The 13,400-nt window shown below is 50.3% G+C and overlaps 1 protein-coding gene across 2 annotated transcripts in view; it reads right to left on the reverse strand.

Moving 5' to 3' along the window:
* SFXN5 (sideroflexin 5) overlaps window positions 1-13,400 on the reverse strand; it is a 144,771-nt gene that overhangs the window by 96,903 nt on the left and 34,468 nt on the right. For both annotated transcript variants that reach the window (XM_075261841.1, XM_075261842.1), the window contains 5 exons: window positions 12,183-12,237; window positions 11,843-11,868; window positions 3,915-3,968; window positions 2,001-2,057; window positions 1,097-1,162 (listed from right to left, as the gene is read on the reverse strand). In XM_075261841.1, coding sequence (XP_075117942.1) covers window positions 1,097-1,162; window positions 2,001-2,057; window positions 3,915-3,968; window positions 11,843-11,868; window positions 12,183-12,237 — 258 coding nt within the window. The remainder of the gene's footprint in view (window positions 1-1,096; window positions 1,163-2,000; window positions 2,058-3,914; window positions 3,969-11,842; window positions 11,869-12,182; window positions 12,238-13,400) is intronic.

Raw genomic sequence — 13,400 nt, forward strand, 5'->3', positions numbered from 1 at the left:
ACTGCTAAGAGCAGAGGACCTTGTATATACAGTACACTATAGGGGACTGCTAAGAGCAGAGGACCTTGTATATATAGTACACTATAGAGGACTGCTAAGAGCAGAGGACCTTGTATATACAGTACACTATAGAGGGCTGCTAAGAGCAGAGGACCTTGTATATATAGTACACTATAGAGGACTGCTAAGAGCAGAGGACCTTGTATATACAGTACACTATAGGGGACTGCTAAGAGCAGAGGACTCTGTATATATAGTACACTATAGAGGACTGCTAAGAGCAGAGGACCTTGTATATACAGTACACTATAGAGGGCTGCTAAGAGCAGAGGACCTTGTATATATAGTACACTATAGGGACTGCTAAGAGCAGAGGACCTTGTATATATAGTACACTATAGGGGACTGCTAAGAGCAGAGGACCTTGTATATATAGTACACTATAGGGACTGCTAAGAGCAGAGGACCTTGTATATATAGTACACTATAGGGGACTGCTAAGAGCCGAGGACCTTGTATATATAGTACACTATAGGGGACTGCTAAGAGCAGAGGACCTCGTATATATAGTACACTATAGGGGACTGCTAAGAGCAGAGGACCTTGTATATATAGTACACTATAGGGACTGCTAAGAGCAGAGGACCTTGTATATATAGTACACTATAGGGGACTGCTAAGAGCAGAGGACCTTGTATATATAGTACACTATAGGGGACTGCTAAGAGCAGAGGACCTTGTATATATAGTACACTATAGAGGACTGCTAAGAGCAGAGGACCTTGTATATATAGTACACTATAGAGTTTGGGCTCTGTACTAATTTAGTCTGGGGTCTGTATTACTTGTGGCTTCTGTTTTTGGATGTTAATTCATTTAGACATTTTCTTTAATATAACACGTATGTTGAGTCGCTGTGTATACAGGACAGGCGCTGAAGGCCTCTGCATATAAGAGAGCAGCGGTGCCAGGAGTGGGCAGAGCACAGATGTGACTCCATATGGGTAGTGTAGTCCCTGCATCGCACTCCGCAGCACTACGAGGTTGCACTGGTTGCCAATAGGGCCTGTCCCCAAACATAATCTGGTGTACTCACTGCTATAGAGACCGCGCTGACGACAGCTCCAGTGTATCCCAGAATGAACTTCGATGTGTGAGAAGGCTGGAAAACAGGAGGAGACAGTCAGCAGGTTTGTATAACAATCATCTTATAATCCCCTCTTAGGGGAGCGGTCCAGTATTAAATAATACAGAGATGTTCCTGTTAGAACTGCACTTGTATCTCAGGTGAGAACAGTAGTCGACTATCTACATCACTCTCAGGCCTAGTGGATATAGAAGTAGTGTACTGAGACTAGGGCTGACCTGTAATACCAAACACAGCCACTATACAATGTATAGAGCTGTGCACGGTATTAATTCATGAGCTTGAAGCACCCACCCAACCAGCTGATCTGTGGGGGTCCTGGGTATCACACTGTTGATCAATATGTAAGTCCTGGATAACCCCTTTAATACATGGGAGTGGTGGAAAATACCAAGCGACTTCTTAAAGGGATTGTCCAGGATAGTTCTCTACCTGCTGTCAGTGAATAAAAGTATCCATATTTATATCCTCTACCAGACCAGGATGAGCCGCAGCGCAGAGAGTTTGTTACAATGTGTCAGTGCAGGTACAATACACGTACAATTGTAACAATCCATAGGTGACTGTATGGACTTCACTGACAGCAAGCAGGGCTATAGGAAAGTGCAGAACTCATCAGGTATGACAACGAAGGAGTCAGTGGCGGGGTGAGGATGGCGCTACTTACCTCTCCCAGCGACAAACCTCGTAATGCAGACAGAAAAGATGAAAAACATGAAAAAAGGTGAAAAACAGGGCAGATGAGGAGGAGGTGGAGATGTCGCTGTGCAGACAGGCGGAGGTGATGGCTGACCATGGCAAGACGCTATTACGTTAGCAGCACGGAGTCCGGGCCCCTGGGGCGGGTGCTCACCTTGCTTGCGTTGCGATTTGCATAGTTGACACCTGCATTGTGACTCTGATTCAACCACTGTGGAAGAAAGAAAAGGGGAAGAAGGGGTTAATGACGTGACCTGATATATCCCGAAGGACCGCGCTGATCAGCCGCATCAAAACAGTCAGATCCCTGGCCGAAAATTGTCACAAAGGAGTGATCTACTAAGGGGCGACATCGTACAGGAGGGGTGTCATCATACAGGAGGGGCGTCATCATACAGGAGGGGCGTCATCATACAGGAGGGGCGTCATCATACAGGAGGGGCGTCATCATACAGGAGGGGCGTCATCATACAGGAGGGGCGTCATCATACAGGAGGGGCGTCATCATACAGAAGGGGCGACATCATACAGGAGGGGCGTCATCATACAGGAGGGGCGTCATCATACAGGAGGGGCGTCATCATACAGGAGGGGCGTCATCATACAGGAGGGGCGTCATCATACAGGAGGGGCGTCATCATACAGGAGGGGCGTCATCATACAGGAGGGGCGTCATCATACAGGAGGGGCGTCATCATACAGGAGGGGCGTCATCATACACGAGGGGCGTCATCATACACGAGGGGCGTCATCATACACGAGGGGCGTCATCATACAGGAGGGGCGTCATCATACAGGAGGGGCGTCATCATACAGGAGGGGCGTCATCATACAGGAGGGGCGTCATCATACACGAGGGGCGTCATCATACAGGAGGGGCGTCATCATACAGGAGGGGCGTCATCATACAGGAGGGGCGTCATCATACAGGAGGGGTGTCATCATACAGGAGGGGCGTCATTATACAGGAGGGGCGCCATCATACAGGAGGGGCGTCATCATACACGAGGGGCGTCATCGTATATGAGGGGCGTCTCCTGCAGGAGATCTGAAGATTGATCTTTATAAGTCTCCTCCAACACGAAGGGCGGATCCTAGAGACGACCATCATCAGAAACCCTTCTCCTGTTCTGCAGCCTTCGTTACAATGTATCAGTGCAGGCAAAAACTAGAGAAGTGTGAATGGGCCCATATTATCCACAACTGCCCCCGGGTAATATATAGAAATAAAGAGTTGTGTGCATGAGGCCTAATACACAGGTCGGCAGCCTTCATCACTACATGTCCCAGCATGCTCCATCCACTTCTATGGGAGACCCAGAGCCAGTCTGCATGCTAGGCGATTCCCAGGGGCTGGGGCGCTGCAGGTTACCCCTGCTCTCATGTTGGGGGAGATAAGGAGTGGGCGGTTGGACTTCGGTATGACCAGTCCTTCTATTGTCAGGCACAAAGTTCCGCTTTCTCTCCATAGTATAGACCTACGGGTATACGTGTATGGGGGGGGAAGCATTTGTCTGACCGCTCTCTACAGTGTACCTCTCAGGATACGGACCCTTGGGCGAGGTCTAGAGACCGTTCACTGACTGCAAACAGAGATAGGAAGAGCCGAGACACCATTAGAGAGTTACGTCACAAGGTCAGTAAGTGTTGTCGTAGGGACACAGCCCAGGAACCTGTGACTAGTAGTAGAGAGCGGATCCTGTGACTGCACAGAACAGACGGCCCCCCCATCCACGCAGGAGCCATCAAAGCCCACGGCAGCTTTCTAAATGTCATCCTGGTGACAGCGACAAACACATGTCATGGCTGTGAGTGGGATCAGCATGGCGGGGGTTAACCACTTCACTGCCGGGAGCTCGCACTCTAAGAGCGCTCACCTCTGGCCACCGTCACCTGGGAAAGCTGGGTGACAGCCAACAGAGTGGGCAACAGGATTGGTACTAAGTACACCGGGCCCTGGAAACGTCCACAGCAATGAGATAACGCCTGTAAATAGCGCCCCCCTCTGTCCCTTTACTACCACGGAGGTCCTAATACCCCTGTGCAGCCCCTCATAAAGGCCACTTACCTGCCAGAAGACTGTAGAGGACAGGGTCTGATTTGGCAGCAGAAGACCCACAACCTGCAGAAGATAAGAGGAAAGATGGATGAGTACAGAGCGCCGGACTAGCCAGACGGCTGACATGGCGGTGACTAATGATGGAGGAGGACGGTGCAGGATACGGGGATTTCTCGATCCTCACCTTCTGTACACAAACACAAAGATTCTGGATTATCGGATACCCCAGAGACAAGGGCCTGATTACTGGCCGGCCTGTAGGTGGCGCTACAGTGTACAGCACTAGATACAAGGGGCACATTCGGACTTACAGAACTGTATGACAAGGTGAATCTGCCAGATCTAAAAATATCCGACATTCATTCACCTTCAGCGTGAAGACCGGGCCGGGGGGAGCGGCAGGAACGGAGGAGCTTTAGCCTCAGCACCATCAGGCCCATGGCTACAGCTACTGTCATGTATCACATTATATTATACCGGGATGTCTCGTATCATCATGTTATATTATACCGGGATGTCTCATACCACATTATATTATACAGGGATGTCTCATATCATCATGTTATATTATACCGGGATGTCTCATATCATGTTATATTATACCGGGATGTCTCATACCACATTATATTATACAGGGATGTCTCATATCATCATGTTATATTATACCGGGATGTCTCATATCATGTTATATTATACCGGGATGTCTCATATCATCATGTTATATTATACCGGGATGTCTCATACCACATTATATTATACAGGGATGTCTCATATCATCACGTTATATTATACCGGGATGTCTCATATCATGTTATATTATACCGGGATGTCTCATACCACATTATATTATACAGGGATGTCTCATATCATGTTATATTATACCGGGATGTCTCATATCATCATGTTATATTATACCGGGATGTCTCATACCACATTATATTATACAGGGATGTCTCATATCATCACGTTATATTATACCGGGATGTCTCATATCATGTTATATTATACAGGGATGTCTCATATCATCATGTTATATTATACCGGGATGTCTCATACCACATTATATTATACAGGGATGTCTCATATCATCACGTTATATTATACCGGGATGTCTCATATCATGTTATATTATACCGGGATGTCTCATACCACATTATATTATACAGGGATGTCTCATATCATCACGTTATATTATACCGGGATGTCTCATATCATGTTATATTATACCGGGATGTCTCATACCACATTATATTATACAGGGATGTCTCATACCACATTATATTATACGGGGATGTCTCGTATCACATTATATTATACCGGGATGTCTCGTATCATGTTATATTATACCGAGATTTCACGTATTACATTAGATTATTCCAAGTAATTTTTCACACTATAGACCCTAACCACAGGGTCAGTATTTGATATGTCTGGGGGATGTGACCCTCGGACCCCTGCAGGATGCCAGAACAGCTGATCTATGTGGGGTCTGACTGTTAGGCCCCAAAGATCATATACTGGTGCCCTGCCCTGTGGAGACCGCACCTGTACTAAAATACATTTGGGGACTTTTAAAATGCGATAAATTCAATCCAAGGTGAATACCTGCCTGTACACATCAGCTATACGGTGTATCCCCTGTATAGATCAGGTATATGGTATATCCCCTGTACACACCAGGTATACTCTATACACATCAGGTATATGGTATATTCTCTCTACACATCAGGTATATGGTATATCGTCTGCCTGTGACTAATACAGCTGGCACAATACAGAACAGTGTTGTTCAGGGTCTGTGGAGAGCTGGGTGCCAGAATTGATGGCCTGTTAGCGGTAAGGACAGCGCCCCCAGGCTGTAGATAACTTGCTAGCTGGTAACTGCAGTGCACCGAGCTCCGTCTTCTATCACATTAGTGTAATGGCCGCAGGACCTGGCAGGTGTGAGGTTAATAAGACCCCCTCCCCCGCCCCTCACTTCCGCCACAGCCTTTGAAGTTATAATTGAAGTGAGAGTTTAGTGCACCTCTCCCTGCACAGAGCGTGTCTAGGAAACTCTCCCATAGACCTCGCTGAGTCGGCTCCAGACTTATTACTACCTGGATGTGACTGTGCTGTAAAGCAGATCACTAAATGCTGTTAACAGAGCAGAGGAGAAGCTCGGCAAGATGGCCGCCCCCATAATCATGGACAGAAAATACGGTAGAATAAAAATAATTTGCAATCAGAAAATAACAGCAGGTTAGAATAAAAAATTAAGATAAAAAAAGTGATCAATTTATTAGCACGATCTAGTTCTAATAAATATTTTTTTTAAATTGGGATCCTTTTAAAGAGAATCGGCTAATCTCCTGTCCTGTCCCCGTTCTGTCATCGTTCTCCTGTCCTGTCCCCGCTCTCCAAATCTTTACCACTTTCCTGACCTGTCTGTCTCCTGTCCTGTCCCTTCTCTCTTGATCTGTAACCACTCTCCTGACCTGTCTGCTATCCTGTTCTGTACCCACTCTCTTGACTTGTCTACTCTCCTGCCCCCGCTCTCCTGTCCTGTCCCAGCTCTCCTGACCGGTACCAGCTCTCCTATCCTGTCCCCGCTCTCCTGCCCGCTCTGCCCACACTCCTGTCCTGTACCGGCTCTCGTGTCCTGTACCCGCTCTCCTGACCTGTCTGCTTTCCTGTCCCTGCTCTCCTGTCTCGTCCCCGCTCTCCTGTCCTGTCCCTGCTCTCCTGTCCCGTCCCCGCTCTCCTGTCCTGTACTGGCTCTCCTGTCCCGTACTGGCTCTCCTGTCCTGTCCCCCGCTCTCCTGTCCTGTACCAGCTCTCCTGTCCTGTCCCCGCTCTCCTGTCCTATACCCGCTCCCCTGCCCGCTCTGCCCACACTCCTGTCCTGTACTGGCTCTCGTGTCCTGTACCCGCTCTCCTGACCTGTCTGCTTTCCTGTCCCTGCTCTCCTGTCCCGTCCCCGCTCTCCTGTCCTGTCCCTGCTCTCCTGTCCCGTCCCCGCTCTCCTGTCCTGCCCCCCGCTCTCCTGTCCTGCCCCCCGCTCTCCTGTCCTGCCCCCCGCTCTCCTGTCCTGCCCCCCGCTCTCCTGTCCTGTACTGGCTCTCCTGTCCTGTACTGGCTCTCCTGTCCTGTCCCCCGCTCTCCTGTCCTGTCCCCCGCTCTCCTGTCCTGTCCCCGCTCTCCTGTCCGCTCTGCCCACACTCCTGTCCTGTACCGGCTCTCGTGTCCTGTACCCGCTCTCCTGACCTGTCTGCTTTCCTGTCCCTGCTCTCCTGTCCTGTCCCTGCTCTCCTGTCCTGTCCCCGCTCTCCTGTCCCCGCTCTCCTGTCCTGCCCCCCGCTCTCCTGTCCTGTACCAGCTCTCCTGTCCTGTACCAGCTCTCCTGTCCTGTCCCCGCTCTCCTGTCCTATACCCGCTCCCCTGCCCACTCTGCCCACACTCCTGTCCTGTACCGGCTCTCGTGTCCTGTACCCGCTCTCCTGACCTGTCTGCTTTCCTGTCCCTGCTCTCCTGTCCCGTCCCCGCTCTCCTGTCCCGTCCCTGCTCTCCTGTCCCGTCCCCGCTCTCCTGTCCTGTACCAGCTCTCCTGTCCTGTACTGGTTCTCCTGTCCTGTTCCCGCTCTCCTGTCCTGTCCCCGCTCTCCTGTCCTGCCCCCCGCTCTCCTGTCCTGTCCCCGCTCTCCTGTCCTGCCCCCTGCTCTCCTGTCCTGTACCAGCTCTCCTGTCCTGTACCCGCTCTCCTGTCCTGTCCCCGCTCTCCTGTCCTGTCCCCGCTCTCCTGTCCTGTCCCCGCTCTCCTGTCCTGCCCCCCGCTCTCCTGTCCTGTACCAGCTCTCCTGTCCTGTACCAGCTCTCCTGTCCTGTCCCCGCTCTCCTGTCCTGTCCCCGCTCTCCTGTCCTGTCCCCGCTCTCCTGTCCTATACCCGCTCCCCTGCCCGCTCTGCCCACACTCCTGTCCTGTACCGGCTCTCGTGTCCTGTACCCGCTCTCCTGACCTGTCTGCTTTCCTGTCCCTGCTCTCCTGTCCCATCCCCGCTCTCCTGTCCTGTACTGGCTCTCCTGTCCTGTCCCCGCTCTCCTGTCCTGCCCCCTGCTCTCCTGTCCTGTCCCCGCTCTCCTGTCCTATACCCGCTCCCCTGCCCGCTCTGCCCACACTCCTGTTCTGTCCCCGCTCTCCTGTCCTGTACTGGCTCTCCTGTCCCCACTCTCCTGTCCTGTATCGGCTCTCCTGTTCCCGCTCTCCTGTCCTGTACTGGCTCTCCTGTCCCCGTTCTCCTGTCCTGGCTCTCCTGCCCTGTACCGGCTCTCCTGTCCTGTCCCCGCTCTCCTGTCCTGCACTGGCTCCCCTGTCCTATACCCGCTCTCTTGCCTGCTCTGCCCACACTTCTGTTCTGTACCGGCTCTTGTGTCCTGTACCCGCTCTCCTGACATGTCCCTGCTCTCCTGTCCCCGTTCCATTACTCTGTTATCCCTCCTGGAAATTTAGGAATAAATTGACTATTGGCTGTGTTCCTGTACATTCTGATAGTGTCAGGCTGTAAAGGGACATACCCAATATAAAAATGGAATGGAATTATCTAGTTGTCAATGTATTTCTAAATTTTCAGGGGGAGTAACAGAGGGACGGCACAGCAGAAGGTTATGAGAAAGGTGCTCAGGAATTGTTATGTGGTGGAGAATCCAAATGTGACAGGAGGGGCGACCGCAGCTCCTATAGCACATTGCCAGTCTGTCCTCAGGGTGGATCATCCATATGTGATTAGTGGGGGAGGGGTCTGACAACCGAGACTCATGAACAGTGCTGATGACATCACATTCATGGTTCACATGATACAGAAGCTCAGTCATATTCAAGTGAGCAAGGCTCAGCTGCAATACCAAGTATGGCCACTATACAATGAACAGCGCTGTGCTCTTCAGCCCTATGATCAGCGGAGATCCCAGGGGTCAGACTCCGCCCATAACAGATTGATAACCTATAATATATAGTCCTGGAACACCCGCCGGGTGACAACCAACCCTGGCATCATCACATGTTCTACACGAGTTGTCACTCAGCTCTCCCAGTACATAACAATGAAAGTTGTCAGGAATCTGGGAAAGCTGAGTGACAAGTGTAATAGCAGACATACTCGTCACCTGACATAACCCAATATATCGGGTCCTATTAGGGAAGGCAGGGTGGCACCCCTCGTGCTGGAACAGTCCTGGCAGCCATATTGTCAGAGTGTAGGTCAAAGGGCAAGCAGAAAGACTAACCTCAACCCTCAGATATGTGATAAGTGGTCTTAAAGGGCCAACACCCTTTGAAAATGGGAGGGGGAGGGGGTGACAGGAGGAAAGTGATGGGCTAACTGGTTAAGAGGGGTCAGTTCATCCCCGCAGGGCGTACAGCTGTATATCCATCTACAAGGAAGGCTCATGATGGCCGCTGCCAGTGACATCCACTTCATGTGTCCAGGAATGTGCCGGCTCTACAGGAAGCTCCTAATAGGGCCACTCGTCTTGTGGGGCCATAAAGCTGTCCAGGGAGCGGGCCCTCAGGAGAGGAGGTGGCCCTGAGCAAGGGTCCGGTCTATTCCTGCTGCAACCTGTATAACCTGCTACCGGCGCCCGGCACACACCTCCATTTACCTCAGATGTAGCAGAGCCCACTCTGTCATGTACCTGTCTTCTGTATATCACGTGCCTATACCGCACATCGCACAACAGGACATCAAAGATACCCGGCTCTGCTACATGTATATCAACCAGTGCTCCACTAACACAAATACCTCACACAGTATAATGCTCCCCAGTGGCCCCTCACACAGTATAATGCTCCCCAGTGGCCCCCTCACACAGTATAATGCTCCCCAGTGATCCCTCACACAGTATAATGCTCCCCAGTGACCCCTCACACAGTATAATGCTCCCCAGTGACCCCTCACACAGTATAATGCTCCCCAGTGGTCCTTCACACAGTATAATGCTCCCCAGTGGCCCCTCACACAGTATAATGCTCCCCAGTGGTCCTTCACACAGTATAATGCTCCCCAGTGGTCCCTCACACATTATAATGCTCCCCAGTGGTCCTTCACACAGTATAATGCTCCCCAGTGGCCCCTCACACAGTATAATGCTCCCCAGTGGTCCTTCACACAGTATAATGCTCCCCAGTGCCCCCTCACACAGTATAATGTTCCCCAGTGGTCCCTCACACAGTATAATGCTCCCCAGTGGTCTTTCACACAGTATAATGTTCCCCAGTGGTCCCTCACGTAGTATAATGCTCCTCAGTGACCCCTCACACAGTATAATGCTCCCCAGTGGCCCCTGACATAGTATAATGCTCCCCAGTGACCCCTCACACAGTATAATGCTCCCCAGTGGTCCCTCACACAGTATAATGTTCCCCAGTGGTCCCTCACACAGTATAATGCTCCCCAGTGGCCCCTCACACAGTATAATGTTCCCCAGTGGTCCCTCACACAGTATAATGCTCCCCAGTGACGCCCCTCACACAGTATAATGCTCCCCAGTGGTCCCCTCACACAGTATAATGCTCCCCAGTGACCCCCCTCACACAGTATAATGTTCCCCAGTGGTCCCTCACACAGTATAATGCTCCCCAGTGGTCCTTCACACAGTATAATGCTCCCCAGTGGCCCCTCACGTAGTATAATGCTCCTCAGTGACCCCTCACACAGTATAATGCTCCCCAGAGACCCCTCACACAGTATAATGCTTCCTAGTGGTCACCTCACTCAGTATAATGCTCTCCAGTGACCCCTCACACAGTATAATGTTCCCCAGTGGTCCCTCACACAGTATAATGCTCCCCAGTGGTCCCTCACACAGTATAATGCTCCCCAGTGGCCCCTCACATAGTATAATGCTCCTCAGTGGCCCCTCACACAGTATAATGCTCCCCAGTGGTCCCTCACACAGTATAATGCTCTCCAGTGACCCCTCACATAGTATAATGCTCCCCAGTGACCCCTCACATAGTATAATGCTCCCCAGTGGCCCCTCACATAGTATAATGCTCCCCAGTGGCCCCTCACACAGTATAATGTTCCCCAGTGGTCCCTCACACAGTATAATGCTCCCCAGTGGTCCCTCACACAGTATAATGCTCCCCAGTGACCCCTCACATAGTATAATGCTCCCCAGTGACCCCTCACATAGTATAATGCTCCCCAGTGACCCCTCACATAGTATAATGCTCCCCAGTGACCCCTCACATAGTATAATGCTCCCCAGTGACCCCTCACATAGTATAATGCTCCCCAGTGGCCCCTCACATAGTATAATGCTCCCCAGTGGCCCCTCACACAGTATAATGTTCCCCAGTGGTCCCTCACACAGTATAATGCTCCCCAGTGGTCCCTCACACAGTATAATGCTCCCCAGTGACCCCTCACATAGTATAATGCTCCCCAGTGACCCCTCACATAGTATAATGCTCCCCAGTGACCCCTCACGTAGTATAATGCTCCTCAGTGGCCCCTCACACAGTGTAATGAATCTCAGCCCTGTCCATACATACACAAGTCAACCCTGCCTTCTCCACACCTTAATTTCCAAGCAATTCTTTTACTTCTTTAATATGTCTTGATAGAGGTGACCACTCTATTTTCCTGATATACAGCTCAATAGCTGCTCTACAGGCAAAGATTCAAAAGTTCATCTGCAGTCTGCCACCACTAGGGGGAGTTTACTGCATACAGCAGATACAGTTTGCTCCATAGCTCCTCCAGTGGCGGCTGTAAGCATCAGCAGGTTGTTAGAAGTTTATAAAGGAGAAGGGAAGAAGATGATCAGTAGTCATACACCCGCAAAAGTGGCTGATACCAGGGAACAATAGCCTGGACCATTCTCTGATGTACTGATATAACACACGATCCGTGAAAAAGGGACAAGGCGTAAGCAGCGACAAATGTGCAGATACTTACTATGGGGGTCCCAAAGGGAATATAACCTGCAAAGAAAAAAAGAACAGCAACAAAGTTACTTACAGACCACTAGGGGGAGCCACTATTAATACTTTACTTATTATCATATACTCTAGTCACTTCCAGAGCTGCAATCACAATTTCTGCCGGTTTCGTGTTAACACCACAGCTCCCTGCTGCCCTCTGGAGGTGGAGCAGTGCATTCTGGGAGGTGTAGTGTTTATCAACCGAGTATGACACATAACACAAGAGGCTGATACAAATATTACGTCCGGCCTACAAACAGTCCTGGAAAGGGTTAAACAGAACTATCGGGACGAGCGGATGAGACAAGACGTACCTGACATTCGGAAAGGCATGAAGATCTTCTCGTTGGTATCTGGGTGGATGATCGCCTGCAGGCAAAAGAAACACCTGGCATCAGCTGGGCATCGAAGAGGCCGACACGTATAGGTTACCTCTGACAACCATATGTTCTGCAAACTGACGTAACACGCTACAAGTTTCCATGAGACCGTAACATATGACATCACAGGACCAGTACTAAGTGTGTGACCTCAGACCCTGCACCATACATATGACATCACAGGAGCAGTGCCAAGTGTATGACCTCAGACCCTGTACCAAACATATGACATCACAGGACCAGTACTAAGTGTGTGACCTCAGACCCTGCACCATACATATGACATCACAGGACCAGTACCAAGTGTATGACCTCAGACCCTGCACCAAATATATGACATCACAGGACCAGTACTAAGTGTGTGACCTCAGACCCTGCACCATACATATGACATCACAGGAGCAGTGCCAAGTGTATGACCTCAGACCCTGTATCAAACATATGACATCACAGGACCAGTACTAAGTGTGTGACCTCAGACCCTGAACCAAACATATGACATCACAGGACCAGTGCCAAGTGTATGACCTCAGACCCTGTACCAAACATATGACATCACAGGACCAGTACTAAGTGTGTGACCTCAGACCCTGTACCAAACATATGACATCACAGGACCAGTACTAAGTGTATGACCTCAGACCCTGAACCAAACATATGACATCACAGGAGCAGTGCCAAGTGTATGACCTCAGACCCTGTACCAAACATATGACATCACAGGAGCAGTGCCAAGTGTATGACCTCAGACCCTGCACCATACATATGACATCACAGGAGCAGTGCCAAGTGTATGACCTCAGACCCTGCACCAAATATATGACATCACTGGACCAGAGCCAAGTGTGTGACCTCAGACCCTGCACCAAACATATGACATCACAGGACCAGTACTAAGTGTATGACCTCAGACCCTGAACCAAACATATGATATCACAGGACCAGTGCCAAGTGTATGACCTCAGACCCTGCACCAAACATATGACATCACAGGAACAGTGCCAAGTGTATGACCTCAGACCCTGCACCAAACATATGACATCACAGGACCAGTGCCAAGTGTATGACCTCAGACCCTGCACCAAATATATGACATCACCGGACCAGTACTAAGTGTGTGACCTCAGACCCTGCACCAAACATATGACATCA

Source organism: Leptodactylus fuscus, chromosome 1 (assembly GCF_031893055.1).
Source record: "Leptodactylus fuscus isolate aLepFus1 chromosome 1, aLepFus1.hap2, whole genome shotgun sequence".
Classification (NCBI taxonomy): Eukaryota; Metazoa; Chordata; class Amphibia; order Anura; family Leptodactylidae; genus Leptodactylus; species Leptodactylus fuscus.